This window comes from Heloderma suspectum, chromosome 5 (genome assembly GCF_057233095.1).
Source record: "Heloderma suspectum isolate Gila_16-S chromosome 5, 16-S_ref, whole genome shotgun sequence".
Classification (NCBI taxonomy): Eukaryota; Metazoa; Chordata; class Lepidosauria; order Squamata; family Helodermatidae; genus Heloderma; species Heloderma suspectum.
This window is the reverse complement of record NC_139462.1, coordinates 87,071,083-87,098,030: the sequence shown is the minus strand read 5'-3', so window position 1 is coordinate 87,098,030 and position 26,948 is coordinate 87,071,083. Positions and strand designations below refer to the sequence as shown.

Genomic DNA, 26,948 nt, shown 5'->3' with positions numbered 1-26,948 from the left:
CAGTGCATGTAATGGCTTTTCACAGAAAAGTAGCCACCCCGTGAAAAGGTAAGGAACAGAATATAACGAGCTAGAAACAACTGTGTAGAGGAGCCCAATCTAATCCCTCAGTGAAACTGGATGGATAAAATGCCCTGGTATTGATGCAGATTTCTGCCCCCATGTGATGAACCCCTATGTCTCCAGGCTAAAACAGGCATTACTTTAAATCTGTGTCTAGCGACCATGTCTTTTATTTATTTTTAATCTAGAGTAGGTGCAAGGCCCCAGATCTGGACTGGGACCCTAGCATGGATGGGTAGAGTGGCTTTTAAGATCTAGTTCAGCCTCCCCTGCATCTACTCTAGAGTAAAACTGAAAAAAGACATAACTGCTAGACATAGATTTAAACTAATGTCTGTTTTGGCCCTCATTAGCTCAAGGGATAAACCTTGTGCTGTAATAAAGATGTGATGTACAGAATTATCATCTCTCAGCTGTTAATGAGTTTTGTCTTACAGGGAGACAGAATAATTCTCCTTAGACGGGTTGATCAAAATTGGTATGAAGGCAAACTACCAGGAACCAACAGACAAGGAATCTTCCCTGTGTCCTATGTAGAAGTTATCAAAAAGAATGCAGCCAAAGGTGCTGATGGTCATCCTGTTCCTCCAGTACCCCAGAGTTACTCCAGTGACAGAATACACAATTTAAGTTCAACTAAGGTAAGGAAGACTTCGTTCTTTTCACCATGTCTGCAATGTATTATAATGCAGAAACACTGAGAAAAACAATAAAATTAGTACATATTTATTTAAATTATCAAGCATACAGCACAAGTAAGCTATATTTAATACTCATTTCTCTGCTAGGACCTAAGATTGTATGGCTTCCCCCCCTCCCCGTTGTGTTGCCTTTGGGGGAAGGTTTCCTTAAATCTTTTTATTTGATTCTCCAGGTGCTGTGTTGGCACTAGCTGTATCAAAAGCAAATGGGCCCCGAATTCATTGGCTGCTGTTACTTGTAAGCCATTTGTGCTTTCCCTCACTTTCTTGCTGCACTGCTAAGTCTGGGCAAAAGGCATGGTTCCTCTTCTTAGATGCATGGACCCATGCCATGCTTCTTAAGAGGGTTATTGAGTTCCTGTTGCTTTATTTTTAAAGGGATTCACAGATAAGTGCTGGCTCAGATTAAACCCTGGAAGCCATGTCAATTAAACCAGCTTTTGAAAGCACTGTTACATTTCATGATACTGATATGCCCCCATCTGACAACTTTGAATAGGACTGACAACCCAGCGCTGCCCATGTTTACTGGGAAATAGGCCCTGTTGATCTCAATGTAACTGGCCGTGTTACCATGCTTTTAGAACTGCAGTCTGAAACATCCAATCCTGCATATGCATAGAATCTCATATATCTTTTCATCATAGATCAGCTTAGAAAATGTAGTATCCAAGCAGATTTGTGGGGTGGGTGAAGATGGGAGGATTCTCAATAAAAAAGGAAACAGATAGAAAGGGTATGCTATTGTGGTATGGAAAGATGTCAGGTTTGTGGGAAGTACTTTGTTTTTTACTAGAACTCCAAGATCCACCAAATGGATCCAGGTACAAAAGGCATACAGTTAGGTTTTGGGTGCAACCGTATACATGCTTAGGCAGAAAAAAGTGCTACAACTTCCAGCATTCTCCAGCCAGCATGACTTTCTGGGTAACGCTGGGAGTTGTAGAACTTTTTTCTGTCTAAACATGCATAGGACTGCACCCTTAAAGAATGCTGAGGCCAGAAATTTGGATATGATTTTTGTTTATTTTTGGACTGCCACAGATGAAAGGTGTTCACTATCCCTCCACACAAAAACCACCATTAGTTACCCCACCACCACCACCACAATCTTTATTTCAGAACCCTAATTTAGAGGGGAAGGGGGAAGACTTTTTGGTGGTGCTGTTGTTAAATGATCAGTGGTCAGAAACCTTGGCAGATCTACTGCAAGTCACCCAAGGATTTACCAGTGGATCTTGCTTTCTGCCCACCCTTGTGCTATTGTAATCCTTGCTTGAAGAGCCTAAAAAGAACATTTAAGACAGTCCTTACTGGATCCTCACCAGCTGTTTTTATAGATTGTCTGTATTAGGGAAGGACAGACTGGAGAGTCCTGCAGTCCAGCTGTGCCACCTTCCATCACCAGTCACCCACCACTGGAAAAATTTTCAGGAAAGACAACTGTGACCCACATGCAGGATTGGTATTATTGTTGTATAGACATGATGCAAACACTGCCTCAGTGCCATCCTTGTACAGGTATGAGCATCATTACACAGGCATGCGTATACATCGATGGTACCAACACTGCTTGTACTTCACTTTTGTTGAGGGATTTCCCAGTAGTTGGGAGAACAGTATAGGTGGCAGCAGCAGTCCATCAAATGTCAGTCTATAGTCCACCAATCGACTCCTTCTGCATCCTGTCAATCCCTGCGTAGTGATACACCATAATAAATATGGCACTGTTTGATTTCAGGACTTTGTGCTTTTATCATGAAAAAGTATACCATATTTATTTAGCTTTCCGCTGTCTCAGTCCTCCACCTCATTCTAAGCAAATGTCATACGTAATGTCAGATCTTGAGCAAAACATACGTAACAGACAGTAACATGATGATAAACTCTGCTTGGATGTGAGATACAACTGTCTTTATAATGTATTATTAATTGCATAGGTTCTCTTAAAATGTTTTTATATCTGCAGGTGTCAGGTGAATTTGCTTGTGCACCGTTGCAACTAGTATTTAATGAACACTTCCCACATAAAACACTGGAGAAGAAAAAAGAGGATATACTCCCTTTTTTCCAAAATTTATTCAGTGCCTCTGTGCATATGTTGTATATTAGTGGTGCATTATCACTTTCAGTGTCATCGTTCATAGTATTTTCATATCTATGGAGTGATGCTAATTGAAAAAGCTTTAACAGGAGAAGCTTCTACTTTTCCAAAAGGACTCCTCCCTTTCTCCTGTTCCCTGTGTCCAAAGGATTTGTCAAATGACCATTAAGATACTTTCATTTGTATTTTTATTTTAAGCACCAAGAATGTAATTGATAAACTCTTTCTGGGTTTTCCATGTGAAAAAGCACATTCTAATATTTAGAGTCTAACCATATCTTAGGGACAGTTTAAAGTCGATGCCCCTCCATCTCTCTCCCAGGCAGCCCTCTTCCAGGAGCACGCATAGAAATGTACACAGCTATGGGAGGGCCATACACACCTCTCAAATCTAGATCCAAGCAGCCTGCTCCACCCCAGATCCATCTACACAGGCTGCTAGTGCTCTGAGCAGACATAGCCTGTGTGGGCAGCCATGGGAAAGTGTGGGCCAGTTAGAGAGAGAGAGAGAGAGAGAGAGAGAGAGAGAGAGAGATGGCAGATGCACCTAGGGTTTTCATGGCAGGTAATGGCTGGGTATGTTCCAGGGTGCTCACACCTAGCCAAGGGCCAAGCAGGGAAGGAAGAGAGAGACAAAGGAGCTCTACTGAGTCTCCTGCTGTATCAGAGTCAGAAATCACTCGATCTTCTGCCCATCCATATGGATAATGGGTGGGGGCTGAAAATCCCCCCCAAATTGAAGATTTGGGGATGGGATGGGGGTGACTTACTACCCCAACCATTTTGCAGGGTAATTTAAAAAGTGCTGTCCCCTCTCCCTGCACAGCTCCTTGGGGTAACATCTTGGTGTTGTGCCATCCCAACATTTTATAGGAAAGGAATAATGGCAACTGGCATCCAGCTATCCCAAGGAGTGCTGGAAAGTGTAGACAATATAACCTAAATAACCCCACCCCACCCCCACAAAAAAAACTTTTTTGGACACATTTGGGAATTTGAGAAACTGCTGTGGGTGCCATCATAAAATGGTTCACATGGTGGATGTGGCTAGTCACATAATGGCTGCCGTGGGGGTGTGGCTAGTAAAAAATGAGCTAAAGAGGTAGTGCGGGGGGGGGAGGAATAGCGAAGCTAGAGGCTGGGAAGGAGGGGGAAACAGCAACACTAGAGGCTAGAAAGGGAGAGAAAGAAGACTGCCCTAACAATTTCCAGGGTTTTCTTAAAACAATTTTTTAAGGTGGCAGGGAGGGAAGAGCTTCATGCCATTGGAGGCCTCCGTAGATGCCATGGCACCCATGGGCACCTTGTTGGGAACCCCTGACCTAGATAGACCAATGGCCTGCCCTGGTATAAGGCAATTTCCTATGTTCCTGGAGATTATTTCAGCCCTTCTAAGAGTGATCGCAAAGTTTTTTTCTTTTCAAATGAAGGTTTCATTTTTACAATTAATAACAACAAAAACTACATTTTCAGTATTTACTGAAGCAATGGATATCCACCGATGCGATATACGTATGAATCCCAACTCTACCATTCTTACAAAAGGACCTTTATTTTACAAGAAGGAAACTTCAATCAATATTTCATTTTGTAATATTACTCAGCCAATAATGATATTCAAAATACATAGTTATGTGTTTACATTGATTGTCGATGGTGTGCACTAAGTAGCATTTGAATGCTGTGTACCTTTAAAGGAGATGTAATTATGTGTCAAATGCTATTAATTTTAAATTAAAAGATCCATTGTGTAGCTGCAGAGGGCGTAATAGCAGGATGCAGTTGTATTTAAGATGTTTCTGCAAGATTCCCATGTCAAGTGATGAAAAGATTGAACCCTTGCACAACCCATGATTGCCCAGTTGGATTAACTTCCATTAACATTTAATGGTATCCCATCTGAGCTGTGTTTTCTTTTTTAGACACCACCACTCTGCTCTCAAAATAATAATAGCTATAGCTTGGGAAGTTCTGGTAAACACATCTGTGTCATTAGTCATAGGCTTACTAAAGGACAGTAAAGTACATAACTTTCATGGATCAAATTCACTTCATGAACCCGGTGAATCAGATCTGTCTTGATGTTTGACATTTAAACCCTGGGCAAGAACCTGATACAGTTTCACTTTTCAGATATGCTTTCTGCTCTTCTGATTCATGTGCTAATGATTTCAGACATTTATGCTCAATGAAATAATATCCTATGACCAGGAGATGACATAGGACTTTTTTTTAATAACACTCATACATGAGCCCAATGCCTTTTTTCACTTTGTTTTAATTCCTATGCTTTCCCTTATTTCTCAAGTTGGATTCCAAAGCGTCATCCCTTCCTCTCAGGTATCGACCCTCTTCTTGTCCAGATTCTAATAAAGGGAATCTTCTGGCTGTCACCGATGAATGGTTGTCGCTGACTCTTGGCTTTTCATCTCCAAGCACACCTTCCCCTTCTCCTCTACCTTTTCCTAAAAGCTTTCTTTCTGATTTAGAGGCACTCAGCTCTCTAGCTTTAATAGGTTCACAGAGTGTCCCAGGGCCCTCAGATAATATCACTCCTCAAGTAAAGCATGGCCATTTTGTTCCAATTGCCTCGCCAAAGGCTTCCCACTCCTTCCCCGAATCTCCAACTTCACCTCAGCCATTCTCTTCATCTACCTGTAAATCACCTCCTCCAGTGACTCGGTTTCATGACACAGAACGTAAGCCTGAACGTAGCAGTTTCAAAGAGATAAGAGGAACTCCCACTGTCAAGCAAAGGAAAAGCTTCTCAGACGTGACTCCAGAAGTGCAAGGAATGGCAGGGACAGCTCTTGCTCTGTGCACAGAAGAACAGTTTTTCAGAGTGCTGACGGAAACTGACAAGCAGGAAGAAGAAATCTGTGAAGAGCTGCTGTCGATAATCCAAGGGGGCCAGTCAAAATGTAAAGATTCAGGTTTCTACAGACGTGCTCCTGATGTAACAGAACAACTGGCGAGGCTTCACATAGAGGAAGAGCCAGGCCATGACAATTTAGAGTCACCAATAACAATTAAGGCAGAGCCTATGATATCTTGCGAAGGGGACAGTGCACCAGATACTAAAAAAGAGGTATTTAAACTTCCTAAGATAAATTCCTGTGTTCACGTCATTAATTCAAGTCTAACCTTTCTATTTTGTGTGTTTCTGCATGTGACTTTCTACTATAAATTGCAGTTTTCAACAACAGTATAAGCGCACTAATACATTAGCCCTCTCTTACTCCCAACTCCTTTCTTTGGGAGTTAGGAAGAAATGTCATCTTGTGCTGTATACTACCCTAACCAAGTCCATCCTTCCTTCCTGTTAAAGCTAGCTGCCATTCATTCTGGCCTTGACCAGGAATGCAGAACCATTGGCACCTTTCATGGGGCCTGTGGTGAGTGGTGAGTAGTACTTAAATCCAGCTTTGGACCAAACTAGAACATACATTAAATGTGTGATTGCACTGGAATATCATTAATCTAAAACAAAAATTGCAGCCATGAGGGCCCCAATTTGGACTGGGACCATGGCATGGAGGAAGGGGTTTTTGACCCTTTCACACCCACACAATTTTTCCAGTAAAAATCTGCCACCACCCAACAGCTACTATTTGTCCTAGAAGGGAAGCTGCTATTTGTGCCTATAGAAAATTTCCTCTGGGGCAGATAGTAGCTTCAGACATGGGGAAAAAAGGGTTCACCTTCATCCTCCTGTAGCTCTCCACCCGCCACAACATAGCTGCTAATTAACACAAAATTAAAGATACATAAATGCGATCATGCATTTAACGTATCTTTTAATTTGGCCCTGAGAGCCTTCAGTAAGTCATTCAGCAAATTGTACATTTATTTATATTTCACTATCTAGTTAATTTAACTTGAATAAGTCCTTACAGGTTTCTGAGATGCCGTTCTTCCTAAAAATTCCCACTGAATCTACTGCTGCCTTGCATTATCTATACGCAAAGGTGCATAATGCTCACTTCAACGAAATGTCAGGCCCAGTTCATGAAATCCTTGAGCACAGGGCTTTGCTGAGTAGCAAAGAATCATATCACATTAGGTTCAAACTGCATGTTGCATCAATTACATAGCATGCAGCTACTTCTCTTGTTTTTGTGTACTTTATTGTAATCATACGGGCCCCCAATCAAGACCAGGACCACCACAGGAGGGGAGGTTTAATCCTTCCTGCCCCAGCAACTTTCCACACAAAATTAGGGATGGACGAAAGTCACTTACCTGTCCTCGAAGCTTTTCGCGGTGGGGGGGAGGCGCTTCGCTGCTCCCCCCGCGAAGTACAGGCCGGGGGGGGAGGCTTCCCGCCTCGCCCGGCCGAAATTCAGGCCGGGGAGGAGGCGCCTCGCCTCGCCCGGCCGCAAACTAAAAAGTTAAAAAAAAAAAAAAACGCCCCCGTGATAGGCTACGTGACGATTAACGTAGCCTATCACGGCTAGATCTGCAAAGTCAGCCGTGATAGGCTACGTTAATCATCACGTAGCCTACCACGGGGGCGTTTTTTTTTTTCTTTTCTTGGAATGGTGGCAGCGGCAGCCGGTCGAAAGACCGGCTGCCGCTCCCGCCTCGGACGAAGACCCGCCGAACCGTCGGCCGGACCCACTGCCGGGAGGGACATTCGCCAAAGGTAAGTCCTGTCCCGGGGGGGCGGGGGGGCGGAGAATTTCTCCCCGAAAATTGTTCGGGGGGCCAAACACGTTGGCACTCGGCCCCCCGAAGTTTCGGGGAGAAATTCTCTGCCAACCCTACACAAAATTCAGCCCCCACATGGCAGTTTTTAAAAAAGGAAAAAAGTCTCCATGGCCATCACTGGAGACTTTTTTTCTTCTTTTAAACTGCCATGTGGGGATTGAATCCTTCCCTCCTCATGCACAGGGGTCCTGATCTGACTTAGGACCCCATATGCTTACTTTACAAAAAACAAGAGAAGGAGCAGCATGCTACTTAATTAAAGTCATGTGACATTTCCCCCTCAGTCATTAGTGAAGATCAGAAACAGCCAACTAGTCCCTGGTGGCCCTACCAAATTTGAATCAAGGTGTGGGAAAATGTTTGCCAACGGTTCCCCAAAAAGGGGAAGAATGTGTTCAAGTTATAAGAAATAGAGATCGTCCGCAGTTTAATGTTACATCTCTCTCTAGATTTTGTTTCTGACATCTTAGCTATGGAGCATATTTATTTATTTAACCTATTTTTGAATCACCCCTCCACTCAGTGCAGGCTCAAGGCGATTTACGATAAAACAATAAAAAGAATACATTTTAAAAAAACTGAAAACAGAACAGACAAAATACATACATTACAATAAAACAGGCAAATGAACCCTCTAAATTCAAGGTGTGGCATTGATCACTGAAAGCTTGGCAGAACAGTATAGTTTTTACCAGCTATCTATAGGCCAATAATGAGGGAGCCAACCTAACCTCCCTGAGGAAGGTGTTCCAGAGTTAGATGCTGCAGCACAAAAGGCCCTGCCTTGAGTCCCCCACCAACCACATGTCTCTAAGAGGAGGGACACATAACAGGGCCTCTGATTATGAACACATGTGTTCTAGAACTGTGAAGCCCTTGCTGCCAAATGATGCCAACTTTATTAAAGAGCGGGCCTGCACAGTGTGTGACCCACTAAGCTAAACAACATCCTAGCAGTCATATACTGTGACCTGCCAGCTTGCTTGTAGATTGGATGGATAGACACACACGCACACATTTTTGTAGCCCAGGGCAGGCCGGAAAAACAGGATACTTATTCAGGACCCTGATAGCTTGCATTTAATGTAGAGGGTTACAAATTGTTCATACCTGCATTAAGAGCCTGAGTACCTGTAATATTATCAGTTTCCATGACAAAATACACTTCAGGCCCTTGCCTTGGAAAAGGAACACGTGCCCTGTCTCCAACAATGACAGGCATTGACTATCCTTGATGTAAAACACTGGCCTTACAGACAAGGGCTGCAATCTAACAAGCCTTTTCTAGGCATGTATGTGGCATGCAGAGTAAATAAGGGGAGGGGTTCTTTCTGAGCTTGACTGTACATGGCTTTTTTTTTTTTTTTTTTAATATGGGAGACTTTTAAAAGGAGCCTGCCATGCTGAGCCATCCAGATTAGGGAGCAGGGGCCTGCTGTTCAAGAAAACAAGCAAATTGTCCTGCTGAGCACAGAGATGTGCATCTAATAATCCTAAATGTAATGAACTAAATCTACTGAAGACAATAATTAGTGGGTGGGTTGGGAAGGTCTCGCTTTCTTTCACTGATGGTGGCACAGTATTCCTCTCTGCGCTTCACCTTTGTAATTGCTCTTCCACACAATTATTGTTGCCTCTCTTTAAATATTTAAGCCAACTTCACTTCCCTATGGGATGCAAGCACCTTCCACTTCTCCTTCCTGCCTTGCTCCTAGTCCTCCATTTCACTCAACCAAAGCATCTTTCTCTGAATGTGCTTCGACATCTTCCAAGTCTGCTGTTACCCACTCACCCCCTCTCCTTTCCAAACTGTCATACAGACAGGAGAAAAATTCACCAAAGTTAAAGGTAACTGTATCTACTCAGTTATGAAATACTGCATGTCTTCTCAGATGCTTGACAAATGAAAAGCCTGGAGTTTAACTTAATTATTAAAACTCAGATTTGCTGATGACTAATATTTAATAATGTAAGTATGTAATCAGATCAAAATACTGTAAGGCAAAGTACTTTAAATGTACTTAAATTACTTAATACCCCAGTCTTAAATACACTGAGTGCAATCGAGCAAATGTTAGTCACAGCTGAGGCTCACTGAAATCAGTGGGTGAGAATTAAGACATCACAGACTTTAAAAAAAATCAGCAAGGATCCATTTTTGGAACACAGTGCCACCCACAGTCCATATTTCCCATGGTTGTTTTCATCCATATCTAAATGTTGATTCCCCTTTAATACTATTGGGCCATTTGCTACATAAATGTGATCAGTAAAGATTTCATCCAAAGCCTATTAAATCTACTGGAAAATTACCATTGACTTTATAGCATAGGCTTTTATCTGCCTGAGAAATGTCCTGTTAATTATGAGGCTATATGTTGGTATAGACTTCGATAACTCACTGAAATGCTGAACAAACTATCAAGAGTATATACGTAAAACACACCAACATGTCGGCATCCCCACACTCACAGGAGTGCTTAGCAGCCTTCTCTGGGGTGAATAGGGAAGGGGCCTAGGGTCTGGGAAACCCCAGCAGGAACGCACAACTGGGGAAGACTATCACAGCCACTTCCTCAGCTGGCTCGGCCTTTGTACCAGCAGCAGATAATGAGGTCACTTCTAGGAAGTACCATAGGAAAGGGCTTAGAAAGCTCAGGGTCTCTTGCCAGACCAATATTGGGCCTTGTGAAAGATCTGATTAGACTCAGACTGAGGTAAATGGCACACCCATGTTTCTCAGCTCTAAAAGCATGTGTAGCATGTTCTGAAATGTTTGTAAACCACCTTGGTTGGCTTCAGAAAGGTGGTATAGAAATACAACAAATAAACAACATAATAGCAACCCCTCTGAACTGACAAATATTTTAGAGCAAACGTTGAAATGCAGTAGCAAGCCACCACTGGAATATTGTTAGGGGTGTGTGGAATCCCAGCTGTCTGATGAACAACTGCAACCTTATTATCCCCTTTCATTGTATTGCACTTTTCCAACCAAATTGTGGTCAGCCACCCACAAGGTTTCCAGAGTGGCACAGATATCCAGCCCACCATTTAAGAAGTCCTACCAGAGAAGATTATTCACCCACAGTGTATGCTGCTGGGAATCCTATTAGCATTTTAGCCTTTCTGTCTTTAGCAGTTACTGTATCTGAGTAGTGATGTAGTGCCACTGAGAAATCATCAATCATGTGCTCTTTGAATCAAAACAAATCACTTATTGGGAGTGCTTTGGAATGTTAAAGAAGGAGTGTGAAAACTGCAACCCACGCTGTCTATTTCAGCACTTATAAGGATGTATGAGAGCACTTTTCAAGTCTTGTTTTTAAAAAAAAAAATCACACCCATTTTCTCAGGCAAGCTTTGGAATCTAATTTAAGGAGACGTCCAATTCATCTCCCTTCATATATATCACTTCCTACCTGCTTATGAAGTCATGCAAAACAGACACTTACACAACAAATTTTAGCAATGATCTCCTTTCAGTCTCTCATGAGTTACACTGTCAGCTATTAGTATTTTCCTGCTCGTGATTAGTTTTCAGCTGTGTGTTTGTCTTTGTGGTTGCTCCATCATTAATTTATAGCTGCATTTTGGAAATGTACAGTGATCGAATCTTGTGCCCATGGTGGATTGATATTCATATAGACATTGTAACTTTTAAGTGTTCAGGATTGGCGGGGGCAGGGGGGGAATGTAGGTGATAACAATGGTTTTTCAGGCCTAGTGGATTAACAGATCTGCATGTCTTTTGCGCAAAGGGTTTTTTTTGGGGGGGGAATGAAAAACTGGTTTGTGCAGCTTGAAAGTGAGAATGAAACAACAACAAAAGAACGCCCATCTTGGCTTTCAGATGAATTGACCTAGTGTTTATGGTTTTTCCAGGCTGATTTTAAAAGAGAGATATTTGTCATCGGCAAACCTCCTCGTAGCCCTGTTATGACGAGGAGATCTTGCGGCTCACCTGTCAGAGGGCACAGCTATTCACATAGGGTATGGTACCATATGGCCCCAAATGCATTGCCAGGTTTCCACTAGCTTAAGGAATTTGGCATCTAGTTATTAGACTTTGAACTCACACGTTTGAACCATTCTAATAGCTTTTCCTTTCTCTTGTGCTGCTGTTTTAAAATGGAAACATTTTGAGTGATAACAATATGGAAGCCACTTTAGGTTGTCTTTGATTTGCACAGTTTGACTGGGGGATTGTAAAACCCCAAGCTGTTGCACTTGGCTATGAAACAGCCCTGAAAAAAGCAAATTCTCTAACCTCTTGAGTCTGTGTTTAACTCCTGCCCCCCTTCTACATAGCTCCTCTTGTTTCAAAGTCTCTTATTTATGAGGCCATTTGTAATGGCTAAATAAGAAGGCCCCATCTGTAGGATTCATAATGTCTCTGCTGCTGTTCCTTGTCTTCAAATGCATGATCTTTTTTTTTTCTCCTCCAAATATTTTGCTGCTATGGTAACGTACGTTGCACTCACTTGACACCATGCTTTCTCATAGCGCTGCTTCTCTCAGAACTGTCATTCGCATCAGCTTTTCCTTACATATCTGCCTAGAACTGCATCCTTGTTAAAGGGCAAGCTCATCCTATTAAAACAATTGCCATACTCTGTCTTTGTAAACAGAAGTCTCTGATTTTCGCATTTTATGTTAAAACCAAATTTTACACGTATTTGTATCTGAATGTCTCTGAATACATTACAGACTTTCATTTATGTGACCTGCATGTTGGGGGAAGTGGTTGGGAGAAGGAAAAAGTGCATTCAGGTAAACATATCTGGAAAAATTAAAGTGCTCCTATAGAAGGTCACCATGCCCTACAACAACATGGATGAACTGTTTACGAGGCTGAATCTGTCAGTCACTAGGGACTGTTCCATCTGGTGCCTTTTCTCTTAGACTCATCATAGCTAGTGACCTTCATTGATGACCTTGTGACTACTGCACTGTAGATAGGACCATCTCTGAAGACTATAGCTGGAGCCTGTAGCTGGTACAAAATATTGTAAGTCTGAGATATGCATGCGTTCCAAGGCTGTGCTGCCTTTCTGTAGCATTCTGGAAGGAAAGGAAGTCATAGGTTTTGATCTTTAAAATTCTAAACAGCTCACACCACAGGTACAGTCTCTTTCCTTATGTGCCATCACAATTTTCATTTCAGGTGCTGACAGTAAGTACCATTGGGGAAGGCGTTTAGGGGTTGGTCTTTATCATTGTATAGTGCCTAGCTTTAAATGACGATGGTGATCATAATAAATAATAACAATAACAGCAATAATTAGAAGCATCTATTCCATAATTATGGAGCATCATTTTCCTTGAGCTTTACCTGAACATCTTCTGGAACTAGCATTTAGTAGTTGGGTCAGGTATACATGAAGCGTATTATCAGATAAATCTATCACATTTTTAAAAAAATTCAGTAGTCTTTTACCTATCTTTATAGAGTGAGCTATATACATTTTATCAATTAAAATGAGTATTTAAAAAAAACAGATTATGGACATAATCCAGTGGCATGCATACACCAAATTAAGTTTCAGTATTTCCATATTATCAGCCACCAATCCCAACTTCAAACAAAACAACAACCCAATTTATTTTAAAACTCCTTTGAAATTAATAGCTGCTTCAGTCATTTGCATTGTTACATGTTTGTGGGAAATGTTTTAAATGCACTTTAAAATCTTAACATCCGCACATGACAAAGACAGGTTTGCAAACATGTATATTATGCACACGTAATATACATGTGTCCCACTGGATTGGCCACACCATATACCTAATGGAAAATGCATATGGGTTGGATTCAGACTTGGTCAAAATTGGAGTACACCCACTGAAATAATGGGACTTAAGTTCGTCTCTGGATGAATAAGTCTGAATACAGTATCTGGTGTGTGCATTCTACTTTGCTGAAAGGCATTTCCTGTTCAGCAGCTCTTGCAACAAACTTTTAAACTGTTCTTTTTAATTGCTATTGGCAGCTGTTGATAGGGAAACATTCTAGATTAACTGCTGCATCCTGTTTCTGCCCCACAATATATGTTTTTACATAATCTAGTTTGCATACTATTCCTTTAAACATTGGTGTTAACATGGTTTGTATAATGTTACCCTACCTACAGAGCTGTTACTGTGTCTTACGATGTCTCTTATAAAACAACGTTGTGTTTATGTGTATAAGAAAATGTTATTGAATGGGATTACTAAAGGAGATTAACAGTGCAATCCTATACATGCCTACTCAGAAGTTAGCTCCACTGAGTTCAATGGTACTTACTCCCAGTTACGTATGTATATAGGATTACAGCCTAAGATGGTGGATGCTCTATGGCATATCTTTCTATTGATTAGCAAATTTGGGCACAATCTAGCCAAAATGAAGTAGAATTAAGTTGCATTTGTTTCAGTGAAATAATTAAGCATTTATTTTGCTCTTTTCTGTTGAAATCAATGGGACCTAAAAGTGCTTAATCTTTGCTGCATCAGGTCCTGTATTATTCATGTTAAGTCAATGTAGTAGTTTGAAATAACTGTAAAAGTGGCATATTCTAGCCCCCCCTTCCCCAACCTGGTGGCTTCTGGATGTTTTGGATGACAACTTCCATCATCCATGACCCTTTGCCATGCTGATGGGAGTTGTAATCCAAAACAGCTGGAGGCACTATGTTGGGGAAGGCTGGTCTAGGTCATCAAAAACCATATGGTCTTGAATTAATAGACACAAAAGATGAGGAATCACAGCTAAACATGGGCAACTAGGGATGAATTCATGCAACCTTCCCTCCTCCCCCACCGTGTTACGATTTTTGGATGAATCTTAACAACAGTTTTTGTGATATCATGGCGATTGCCACACTCACTGTGGAATGTGGGCAGTGATGTGGGCAGGCAGACATCTATAGAATCCAGCCATATTGTGAGCCTGGACATACTGATGTGTCCACTATGTCCCCACTATCCCACGTAAGCAGTCAGTTGCAGAGAAATGGTAACTTTGGTGCTCTACAGATTCTGATCCTTCCACATGGTTGCATGAACCTCGGAGTGAGTTTACAAGGAAACACCACATGGTAAACATTCATATGTATCCACCCTTTGTGCAGCATATGTCCTTGTGAAGAGTCACATAGGCTTTGTGTGTGGTTTAATTCATAATTCTCATCATGTCACACAACATCATGCCTGTCCATGATGAACCATTCATAAGATCAGGATCTACATGAATCTTCACCAAAACAGTGATATAAATACCTTAGGACCATTCTTGTGGGTGAGGGGAAAGCAATGAATTCTAAACCATAGATAACCATTTACATTTTGCTGAACTTTCAGCTTTGTTTTTGCACTAAATCTAGTTTGTGTTTATATATCTTTACTTATCTTACCGTTCATCAATGCTGGTTTCTTTTTAAAGTTTATTAGAAGAGTTAAGTCTGCTGTTCAGAAGTCGGACTAATGCCAATCTGGAGTGAGGGAGGAAATTTATTTTCAACTGTTCAGTATACTGGCACTGGTTACTAATTTTTCCCCTTATAAGGCTACATGTTGATAAATTATCTGCATTCTTTTAAGAGTTTGTTTTGCTCTTTTCTTACTCCCTAAGGAATAGTTTAAAAAAACACGTTCACAGTCCTCTCAAGACTGGGTGATATCAATAACAGCATAGCATGTTGTGGTTGCCAGTTAAATGTCTGTGAGAGAATATGTTTGCAAGAATGTTGTCTTGAGCAATCATAAGTAATGGCTGCTTGTTCAGTCAGTGTTGTCCAAAGTGATGTGATTTCTGCTTGCCTGAGAGTGCCTTTTCAGGTTAAAATTGTACATTCATCCATTTGCTCATTTTATGGTGTTGTAATCTACATGATTACAAAGAGACTAAAACACAGTGGAGGCTGGTGGTTCTGATGTTAGTGGGATGGGGAATCCGCTGGCTTGTTCTGACTGAAACCCAGATTGGATTCCCTGCCACACTGACTTTGGAGCCACCAGCCTCCACTACTAAAACCTATGTCCCTTCTTTGGCATGACAAGATTTAGGCTGAAGATAATTAAAGCCACAATCCTATGCATGTGTAGACAGAAAAAAAATCCTACAACTCCCAGCATTCTCCAGCAAGGCTGGCTGGATAATGCCTGGAATTATAAGACTTTTTTTCTGTCTAAACATGCACAGGATTGTGCTTTAAAAAGTTTACAAATTGCAAAAGGGTTTGAAGAAATTCAAGGGTTTGCTCTTTTCTTTTGTGCTTAGCCAGGGGTTGTTGTTTTTTCTGTGATACTAAACATAATACGGAGAGCCACGAAATCAAGCCTGCACATCACAAAGCCTCCTAGGCTGTACATGTTGTGACTCATCAACTGCTTGATAAAACCCTTATTTAATGCAGTCCCAGGGCCAGAACTACAAGAGGGTTACTATCAAGCACTTGGTAAGCTGTGTACAGTCGGAGAGCTGTATATTATACAGGACTGTGCCAAGCTAAACCTAAATTTGTGACAATTTATACTCTTAATACATTTCAACTCATTTCATTTCAGCCACAGCGCCCTGTGTTTGCTCATGAAAATATACACAGTGGGGGGGAACCGTAAGTATTTTAATCTACTCAAGCTCTTATTTAAATAACAGTATTACATTTCTGATTTAGTAAAGAAAGAGAGCATTAGCCATCTATCGAGGCTGCTTGCATTCCAGGGCCCAGGACACAGCAATGTACCGGAGACAAATGTACTGAAATTGGCTACTATCTGCCCCAACTCATACCATTAACTCATTCATGGACCCATGACCCATATTGCCATCCATTAAAAGGCAACTTCTAAATGACTAATCAAATCCACTTTTCACAATTAATATAATTTTCAACTCCAAAATTATGGTTTCTGTTTTTAATTATGATGGAAAGTGAATTCACCTTTTGAGATTTACACACAAAATACCCAGCATTGACTATTCCTGGTTGAAGTGCTGGCCATTGTATTTCGAATAAGAAAAAGACAGGAGCTTACCTTGCAACAGGGAATGTCTTGAATGAAACCTTTATTCTTTTGGTGCACTGATTTATAGATCACAATGCAAGTTGGGGTTCAGCAGGGTGGACTGATACCAAAACCCCAAGAAAAAGAGCCCGTTTTAAATCATTCATTTAAATCAAGTTTCAGACTTCCTAATATACATATTTCCTGAACAAAATGTATATTAATTGCTATAACAAGGAAAGCATATTTATTTGCAGCTAAATAGAGACTCTATATTACCATATCCTCTGGTCACATAGCCCTTATGCCTTTTGTGTAACATAAAGGCTTAGGGGGGAAACTGTGAAATCACAGTATCCAATAGTGTCATTCCACTAGCACAGATCACATTGCGCTAGTGGGGACTAGGTTCCAAACTATGTGCAGGGGGAGAATCCAGCTAGGTTCTGCTGTGTAACCACTTGTCCAACTGCTTGTGCAACCACTTCTAGGAGAATGGGCCAAGTGCACCACTAGCCCACTGCACAAGTGCTTACGCAACTGAAAGATTTTGCAGAACTCCCCTGGCGCTACTTGAGTTCACGTAATGACACCTTTGGATACTGCCCAATGATTTATGTTTGGCTTTCTCTATATGAGGTAATGACATTAAGCAAGATCACTTCCTTGGAGACTAACAGCTCAATCCTGTATGTGTCTACTTCAATGGGGCTTATTCCCAGGTAAGTGAATATAGGATTGCATTCTAAACGCCCAGAATTTTACAGAAGCAAGGATGGATAGATGAAGGGCAGAACAGCATTCAAATGTCTAACTGTGCATAATTTGAAACACGTACTCATACACACGCACACACGCACACGCACACACAATATATACATGACCCATTATATCTCAGTTATAAAAAGTTGACCTCAAAAGTTACATTTTTTGTCCTTGGTTCATTTTTTTGCATAGACACAGTAGGCCTTGTCTCAGTATGTCTCCTAAGAGGTTGTGGATTCAGGGTGCAATCCTATGCCTGGATTCAGGGTGCAATGTACTACACCTCCCAGCATGCCGCAGCCAGCATGGCTGGCTTGGGCATGCTGGGAGTTGTAGAACTTTTTCTGTCTAAACATGCATAAGATTGTGCCCTTAGGCTGAAATCCTATGCACACTTACCTAGCATAAATTGCATTGATATCAGTTGGACTTTCTTCAGAGTAGAAATGCTTAGGATTGCACTATAAGTCTTTAATATGTTCAAACATCAACTTATGTTTTGGAACATACCATTTTTATTTTTTTATTTTTTAAAGAATTGATTTCATCCACCCTGGTTCCCAGCAGAAGACAAATACAACTTATTTCCAGTGTACAACTCTTGCTAAAGTTAATGAGAATTTTGAAAAAAGAATAATAATGAAAGGAACGGAATAGGAGGGCCTATCACTCCCTCTAATAGTCAATTCGGTTGGTGAGTCCCAACAGGACTTTGACCAAAATGAGGCATACTGAAAAATGAGAGGGAGGTATCAGCATGTTTGGGGGAACCCCATGGTTTGCAGAAGTACAAACAATCTTTTTTTTGGGGGGGAAGTACCTAAAAGGGAAACAACCCCACAAAAAATATTAGCCCAATGAGGCCTGAGGCATGTTCAGTGTCCATGAGTGTGTGTTGGTGGGGAAAATGGAAAACCAGTAGAGAGGGGGAATGGAATGCAGTATTGCAGAAGAAAGCATGACCATGGCTGGAATGTGGAATACTCCACATTGCAGTGTTTTGTTTCAGATCTCACTTGTAATGAAGTGCAAGATCTGACTGCTCTGTGTATTAGATCTTTATCACTGAGCTACAGGACATCCTGTAATAGTGCTGTAAGCAGAGAAATAAGAAGCAATGCCACAGTCTAGCACAGAATGAGGCACATTTTAATCCATGGAAACCAACAGTCCACAAAATGGCAGCCACTCTGAAACAAACATGGCTCACAACCCACCATGGCTTATGGTGTTGTGCAAACCCCTGTCTTGAGGAAAGATGTCTGGATTCTCTGTGGCAAAGGAGTACACTGTTGGCTTGGGTGGGGCAGGGGGAGTTATCTACAAGAGAATGCGAAGGGAGTTATGGAAAAATGAACAGACATAAATTGTAGTTGATATCCCCATTGGCAAGCTAACTAAATCATCATCATCAACATCATAAACATCTGTATAGCACTTTCCAGTATTCAAAGCAATTCATGTACCTTGTCTTAGTTCTAATCCTTAGGGGAATGCTGGGAGTTGTAGGCCTTTTTTCTGTCTAAACAGGCATAGGATTGCGCACTTAGTATTATTATCCCCCATATTGCAGATGCAGAAACTGAGGGTAAAAGAGAGCAACTTACTTAAGGCTACCTAGTGAATTAATGGTAGAGGCAAGATTTGAACTGGAGACTTCCTGATTCGTAGCTGAGTCTCTTAGCACTACACTGACCATCTCTTTATTAAACTGAATAGTTATTTCTCTGTATTATTTAGTACATTTTATATTTCACCTTTCTTCTATCATGGAACTCAAGGCAGAGAGTACAGACTTTCTCCCATCCAGGCCCTGACCAGCTCCAAACCTGCTTGGCTTCAACGAGGTGGCTGCATCATGTGCCCTCAGACCATACCCAGATACCATGTAAACTAATGTAGGCAACAATCCTATCCATGCTTACTTGAAAGAAATAGGACTGCATCTCAATCCATATTCTCCATCTGCAGATAGGCTTCCAAGGGGTACATTGATCTGCTACTAAGGTGGCACAAAAACAATGGTTCTTTGTGTGGGAGGAATTCCATTCCTTGGAGGCTTCCGAAGCAAATCTGTGCACAATTTGAGATAAGGAGCATGAAAAAAAAATGAACTGATATATTTCCTGATCCCATGAATCCATCCAGTATGTTATTTACCATACTGTCCCTGCCTAGAAACCCAGTTTAACATCCTCCATAGCACCCTTATGAGGAACTGACTTTAGCAGAATTCTAGGACTTAAGCTTTTTACTTCCCAGTGATGTCACCAAAGTCCATTTTAGCCCAAATACTCTGCTTAACTAGTTTGTGGATTGCTCTTAAAATGGGCCTTGCATCTGTCTTTGCCTTTTCCGTAAACTTTACTAGTAGCTTACTTATTTTTTCTCTTCAAAGGAGTATTTAACAAGCTTCTCTAGTGAAAGTGCAAGGTGCTCAATTTTTTTTTTCTTTAAATGCATCCGTTTGTCCTGTTTAAGGTTTCAGGTTCTGTATAACTATACTCCTAGGAACGAAGATGAATTGGAGCTCAGAGAGGGAGATGTCATTGATGTGATGGAAAAATGTGATGATGGATGGTTTGTGGGTATGTTTATTTTAAATTTAGTTGTGCTTTAGGATATATGTACTATCTCAGAGATTATATAGCTATATTATTGAATACTTTATGGCTGGCAAACCAGACATAATGTGATCACCACAGTAACTCTGAACCCACTTGGAACATCTCAGAAACCTTTAAGACTGAATGCAGCATCCTTGTTTCCCTTCAGACACAATACCCCCCAGTCCAGAGTTCTGCAGATGCTTTGATGCACACAGGGAACTCCAACACAGGGCCAGCTCCATCTTTTTTCTGGGCAGGATACCCTCAGAGGACTCCCCAAATCCAACCTTGCCTGTTCAGCCCCCCATTGCCATTTGCATCAGAGTCCCTGGTCATACAGCAGCACAACTGCCAGCAATGTAGGACGTTTTGGGCCCCAGCATGAGAAGCTGATTGGCAAGGTGCACATTCTGCATGAGGCTTGGCTAGGTCACAGGCAGTGTGTGTTCAGCTTTCTGCTCCTAACTAGCGGATGCCTTGCTTGACTTGAGAGCCCCCTCAGAATCCCCATGCACTACAAAGGTGGCGGCATTTTCAGCTCAGTTCCCTCCCCAAGCAATATTGGCCTGATATTACCACCTGCTAGGCATTGGTCATAACTGACTTCCTCATTCACTTTGGTGGATGGAAAAACCATCTCTCTCTCTTTCTCTCTCTCTCACACACACACACACATACACACTCACTCACTCACACACACACACACACCCCTACCCATTCCACTTATGTGAATGGGGATCCCCTACCACCTTTGGGAGCTTAACTTTCAAAATGAAATACCTGCACAAATACCTGCTGAATTGGAGTGATGAAAAGTGAATTGTATAACTTATTATATTAATTTTAAAAATGATTGATATAATCTGTGTCCCGCCTACTTAGATCATACCTAATACAATAATTTGATTAACAGTTGCTCCCTGCTACAAGCCACAGTCCCCCCTCCCCTCCAAAAAAAACCCCCAGTTGGGCAAGAACCATGGATATTGCTGGAGGTTTCTTTGAAATTTCAACTGCTGAAGAGGCATGCTACATTTACTTTTATAGGTGGCTTGTCTCTTCAGCAGTGTGAGCTGCTGCAGTGAAAACTTCTATGGTACCTTTGATTAGAACACAGTTCTCCATAATTCATACTTATTGTTTTATTGAATTACTCCCATATAGAATTCCCTTTGCAATCCAGTGTCTTCCATGTTTTCCAAATGATACAGCATTGAATGTGCTAATGGTGCCCTAAAATGAAATGTAAAGGCTGTCTTTAAAAGGAATATGTTACTACTACTGCCATGTTTCACTTATTACTTCTACTTTCAGGAACCTCCAGAAGAACAAAATTCTTTGGTACTTTCCCTGGAAACTATGTCAAGAGGCTGTGAAATGTTGTTTATTTGGGGGTTTTCCTACTTATTTATGCTGCATCTCTGCAACACATCTGCATATAAAGCTGCTAGAAAACATGCTCCACCAGCCTTCTGTTTTCCTGCTTTGCAATTCCAGGTAGAAGTCATCTAGTTCATCTTCACCATTCCCATCTTCATCCGCCAGCCAGCAGTATTATCGTAACAGTTATGATGGGATCACTGAGCTTTTATGAAACAAGAGGAATTAGTCCAACGTTTAGTACATATTTTTTGTGCATTAAATATTTCCCTGCTGCTACCAATTTGAAACATGCAAATAAGAAAAGGCGTCATGGAAGGTGGATTGTGACACTTTGAGGAGTTACCAATATTATTTGGATGAATTTGCAGTACTATCCTTAAGAAAAATGTTTATTATCTGATTTCACTTCATATATAGAGCAGGTTGTGGTTTGCTACTTTTAAAACTATTTGTTTTAAGTTTTCACGTTCTTTTTAAGCTCAGCAGCATACGTTGCTTTCGTTTTGCTGTGTCACAAGTTTGCCTGTTTTGACCCATTTGCAATATAAGATAATTAATAAAATATATCGTTTCCATGCCCTTGTATGTTGCAACATATGCAGAGTGGTTGTAAAAAATTTCAAGCAGGAATAAATCAAAAGGGGAATTACTATTAAAAGAACACTTGATAAGCTATGGTTTCCAGGTGGATCTCAAAGATTTCATAAGACTTGGGCCAATGGGAGTCATAAATGGGTTAAATCTCCTTTTTTCCCCAAGTAAGGGCAGCTTTACTCATGAATGATATGTGCAAATACAGGAAGCACAATTTGCACTTCCTGTATCTGCACGTATTTGAGCACAATCCTGTGCATGTTTAGACAGAAAAAAGTCCTACTATTCCCAACATTCCTGGCTGGGGAATGCTGGGAGTAGTGAGATTTTTTTCTGTCTAAACATGCATAGGCTTCCACCCTTAATGCCTGAAGTAGAGAAGCATGCATCTCTTTGTGGGAAGAGGAAGATGCTCCCAATGCAGTGAGGTCTTTCCGTAAGGAAAATGTGCAAGTCTCCTCATCATACATTAATTAATATGTACAAATGCAGGAAACATGAGCAGGTCCCACTTCCTGTCTTTGCATAGATGGATGTCCTAAGTGAAGAGAGATGTGTGCATCTCTCTGCAGGGAGAAGTGGATGCCCCCAGTGCAATTACAGCATATGCTTCTCTCTACAGGGAAACTGTGCAAGTTCCCACATGATGTGTATAATTACCGGAAGCATGTGTCCTGAATTTGTACACATTTTTAACATCTGAAGCTTATCCAAAGGAAAACATGTTTGCTGCTTAACATTAAGGAAATGCAGAAAACAACAATACTGGGAAATCATGAACAATTATGAAGCAAGTCAACAAGGAAATGTTTTTCTGCTATATCAAAAATATATTGTGAGTGCAACAGTGTCTGAATGTCCAGTTTTCAACATTTATTTATCATATGACATTTGAACAACAAAAAAGCAATGTTAGTACACAGTTTTATGGTAGCATAGTCACTGGTGTGTGTGGGGGGGGGATCCACAGAAAGTATCACTTAATGCTATTACTTTGCTACATATGTATCCACATAAATTAACAGACCTGAACTATATTTTCTTTCTAGCAATATAGTATTAAAAAAAAAGAAACAAAAGGCACAAACATGAAAACTGGTACATGTGGGTGGATTTTCATCGGTGGAATAGTATCGAATACAGAGTTATTTGTTTTCTGTATGCAAAAATAGGCATAAATAGTGTATGATGGAAAACACATGACTTACCATATCTATGGCTTTTTGCAAAGCAGTCCAGAGTTGGTTTTGCTGGCACCTTATAGAAGGCAAAAAAACAAAAACCTATTACTGCATTTCTCTTGTGGTAAAGGACAGAACTCACAACTTTGTAGGCTTGTAGCATTTTGTACATATGTTTGCTTTTTTTTGTACAGAGCCATTTTATTGTTCATTTTTTGGAGAAGAAAAATCAAGTTATGTGATCTTCAACCTACCCTCTTCCACTAATAAAACATCATCTCCTCACTTTCTTTACTTGCCCCACCCCCCAGTGAATAAGCACATTTGGAGAGTGCAATTCTGTAAAATAGCATTTGATGCAAAAGTTTTATGAATTATAATATGGTTTTACCAGCCAAATCTTTAAAAATTGTACATATGTCTTTATTATGGAGAAATGTCAACAAGACAGATAAAGAAACATCTTTGTGCAGCATACCTTTATTACTGCAAGTTTCATGGCAAAAGCTTTATATTTCAGAGGCTTTCCATTATAAACTAGATGTGCATGCAGCTTTGCTGTGAAATTAATACTCATCTTTGATGCCATTTATGATGGAAGACTTAAATGTCTGTTGCCTGTGATATTTTAAAAAAAGCACTGTTTCTACTCTGTATCTGATTTTAATAGAACAAGTTTTTCATACCTGGCTTTCAGGTAATTGACTTTGAATTCTTACATGCAAAGGGTCTCTGTGTTTTTTTCCTTGAATAGACTTCTAATAAAATTTGCTTGGAGTATATGGCTGTGTCTCCTTGATTATCATCCTTACAGTAGAGAAGCCTTGTCCAAGGTGGTGCCCCACCAGGTATGTTGGACTATCACTCTCATCATCCCTGAACAATGTCCATGTTGATTGGGGCAAATGGGAGCTGTAGTCCAAAACATCTGGTGGGCTGAGGTAGAGCATCACACATTTAAGCTTAATAGGTTGGAATTAAAATACTGAGCAGCAAGATTCATCACCCTCTAAAGTAGCGAGGCATCATGGAGAAAGCAAAGTCCTGGCTCCTGTTGTGAAGCCAGTGGGATATGTAACTATCTTTCAGCACAGCCACAGTTGGGAAGGTGATTATAGATGATGTAGATTTGTAGTATGTTCACACACCACTTCTTTTTTTGCTACAATAAATAAGCTATCATTCCGAAGGTTGCTTTCCCATGTACTGAAATATACATTAATGGAAAATTAATAACAGTAGGAGATAAGATAGTAACAATATTCCAGTGCAACCAGATGTAATTTCATTATAATGTATATGTATTGAAAATTGCATGTGGCTTCATACTGAAGCTGTGTAACACACACACAGAGAGAGAGAGAGAGAGAGAATAACTTTATGGCTGTTCTACTTGTTTAGCAAAAGCTTATGGTATGGGTGGGGGGAGTATTTTTAATGCTTCTGCAGTCTTTAAAAAGAAAAACTACCCACAGATGTTTCACCCTCTTTTATCAGGAACAATGATTACACAAAGAAAAATGGGCGAAGGTGTAGGTCACAAATGGAATCATGTCACACAAACTGATATGGTTCCAATTTGCTGATGGCAAAGCACACAGCTTAGCTCCAGTAGCAGAAAAGGCAAATGAAAATGGATTTCCTTCCATTAAACTTTGCTCAGCTCCAGGCCTCAAGAATGTGAAAAGAGGCTAACCATCAGGGATAGGTGAGAATTTTGTTCAGGTTTTTTTATTAGGAACTTACCAAATTTCACAAATTTCTTCATAAACATTATGGAAAAAACTTGATATTTTTAAATTTTTCAAATGTGGGAGAAAGGGCAACTGATAGGTTAGTTCATCCCTACTTACAATAAACTCAATGTGTTCTGCTATACCAACACACAGGCAATTTCTTTTTTTAATCTTGGACTCTGAAGCACTCCATACTGGAATGGATCTGTGTGGCCCTACTTTTAATCATGATAGACAGCATGTGCCAAATTGACCTGTGTAATATTCAGGGACCATCATGTGAACATCATTGAAGGGTTTATTCCTAACATAAACAGCATCTACATCAAGATAACTCTTCCGAGTATAAAGAGCTCCAGTCAGAAAAACAGATCAGGCTGTTTACGTTTGTGTTTCATATGATAAAGCTGCAATTTATGCATAACTAAGCACTTTATGGCTGCAATTTGCATAAAATATGCTCTATATGGCCGTAATTTGCCCAAGATAGGCAAATTGCTTACACAATTTACGTATCTTGCCATTTTTAAAAGGAAACATTTAGATGAAATCCACAAGTGATAGGATTTTTTTTTCTGTAAATAACAACATGTAGTATTAAAGAACTCTTAGGACACAATCCTATGCATGTTTAGACAATAAAGTCCTACAACTCCCAGCATTCCTCAGCCAGTAGGATGCATTTCTATCTAAACATGCATAGAGTACTTTGAACACACTGCCTTACATCTTTTCAATCCTTTCAAGTCAGTCTTTTATACCCATGTTGCAGATGGGAGGCAGAAGAAGAAAAGAGAGAGAGGGAGGGTTGCCTTAGGCCTCCTAGTGCTGTCATAGTAGACTCTATCGTATGTTTGTCGATTCATGTCACTGTCTTAGCCACTACATTACATAAGAAGAGTTCTTCTGGGTCAGACCAAGTGAACAGTCCAGCATTCTGTTCCCACAGAGGCCAACTGGTTGCCTATGGGAAACCCACAATCGCGTCATGAGCGCAATAATACCCTCCTGCTTGTGTTTCCCAGCAACTGGCATTGAGAGACATACTGCTGCTGCTACTGAAAGTAATACATAGCCAGCATGATCAGTAGCCATTGAAAGCCTTTTCCTCCATGAATTTGTCTAATCCCCTTTTAAAGCCACCCAAGTTGGTGGCCACCACTACATTTTGTAGTAGCAAATTCCATAGCTGAACTATGTGTGAAAAGCTTCCCCTTATCTGTCCTGAATCTCCTATCCATTCATTTAATGGGATGACTTTGGGTTTTAGTAGCATGAGAGAGGGGGAGAAACATTTCTCTGTCCACTTTCTCCATTCATAATTTTGTACCCCTCTAGCATGTCCCTGCTTACTTGCCTTTTATCTAAGATAAAAAGACCCCAATCCTCTATCCTCGCAGGGAAGTTGCTCCAGCCCCTCAGTCGTTTTGGTTGCCCTTTTCTTTGCCATGACATTACAACAGCTCTCTTGTGGGTGCTTACTGTGGCTAGCAAACCCCAAAGAGAGGGTTTGCCATTTCTATGAATTCTTGAGTCCAGGAAAGGAACCAAATGGCCCGCAGCCGGGTTACCATGTAGCTCTCCAAGGACAAAATGTACTGCTAAGTGTGCAGAGTGAAAAGAAACTTAACACGTTCCATGCCAGTGAACAACTGTTCTGCAGCGCTGTTCGGCCAGTGAATGCTATTTTGCTCGAGGGGAAACCTCTGTGTCAGAACCCAGATCAGACATGGCATCGCTCTGCCAAGGATGATCACAGATGACATGACATTCTCCACATTCCACATTGCGTGCAAGACCCTGGAATCAGCACTTGCCATAGTGTTTGTGTGGAAGTGCAGAGTATACATAGCCCTCGCCTTAGCTGTCTACACTTTGGCACTGCAGTTTCATTCTCTCTGAATTGAAATGTCTCCTTGGGTTCAACCATTGGCATGGAGCACATGCATGCAGATAGCTTTAGCAACTGGCTTAAAAAAAAAATACATATTTTATTTATGAATTTAGCCGTTCCCCCCCCCCCATTCATGAGAGTACCTGAAGGATCACTCTAATGTGAGTCTGCTCATACAGTGAGATCATCATGCGCATTACTCAGGTCCTGTTTTGGG

The 26,948-nt window shown here is 40.8% G+C and overlaps 1 protein-coding gene across 1 annotated transcript in view; it reads left to right on the top strand.

Annotated features, from left to right (window-relative positions):
* Positions 1 to 23,882, top strand: part of SORBS2 (sorbin and SH3 domain containing 2) — a 399,410-nt gene extending 375,528 nt beyond the window's left edge. Inside the window, exons 26-32 of the mRNA XM_084856622.1 lie at positions 501 to 704; positions 5,177 to 5,956; positions 9,232 to 9,426; positions 11,464 to 11,571; positions 16,129 to 16,178; positions 19,816 to 19,922; positions 21,258 to 23,882. Coding sequence (XP_084712748.1) covers positions 501 to 704; positions 5,177 to 5,956; positions 9,232 to 9,426; positions 11,464 to 11,571; positions 16,129 to 16,178; positions 19,816 to 19,922; positions 21,258 to 21,319 — 1,506 coding nt within the window. The 3' untranslated portion in view covers positions 21,320 to 23,882. The remainder of the gene's footprint in view (positions 1 to 500; positions 705 to 5,176; positions 5,957 to 9,231; positions 9,427 to 11,463; positions 11,572 to 16,128; positions 16,179 to 19,815; positions 19,923 to 21,257) is intronic.
* Positions 23,883 to 26,948: the final 3,066 nt, after the last annotated feature.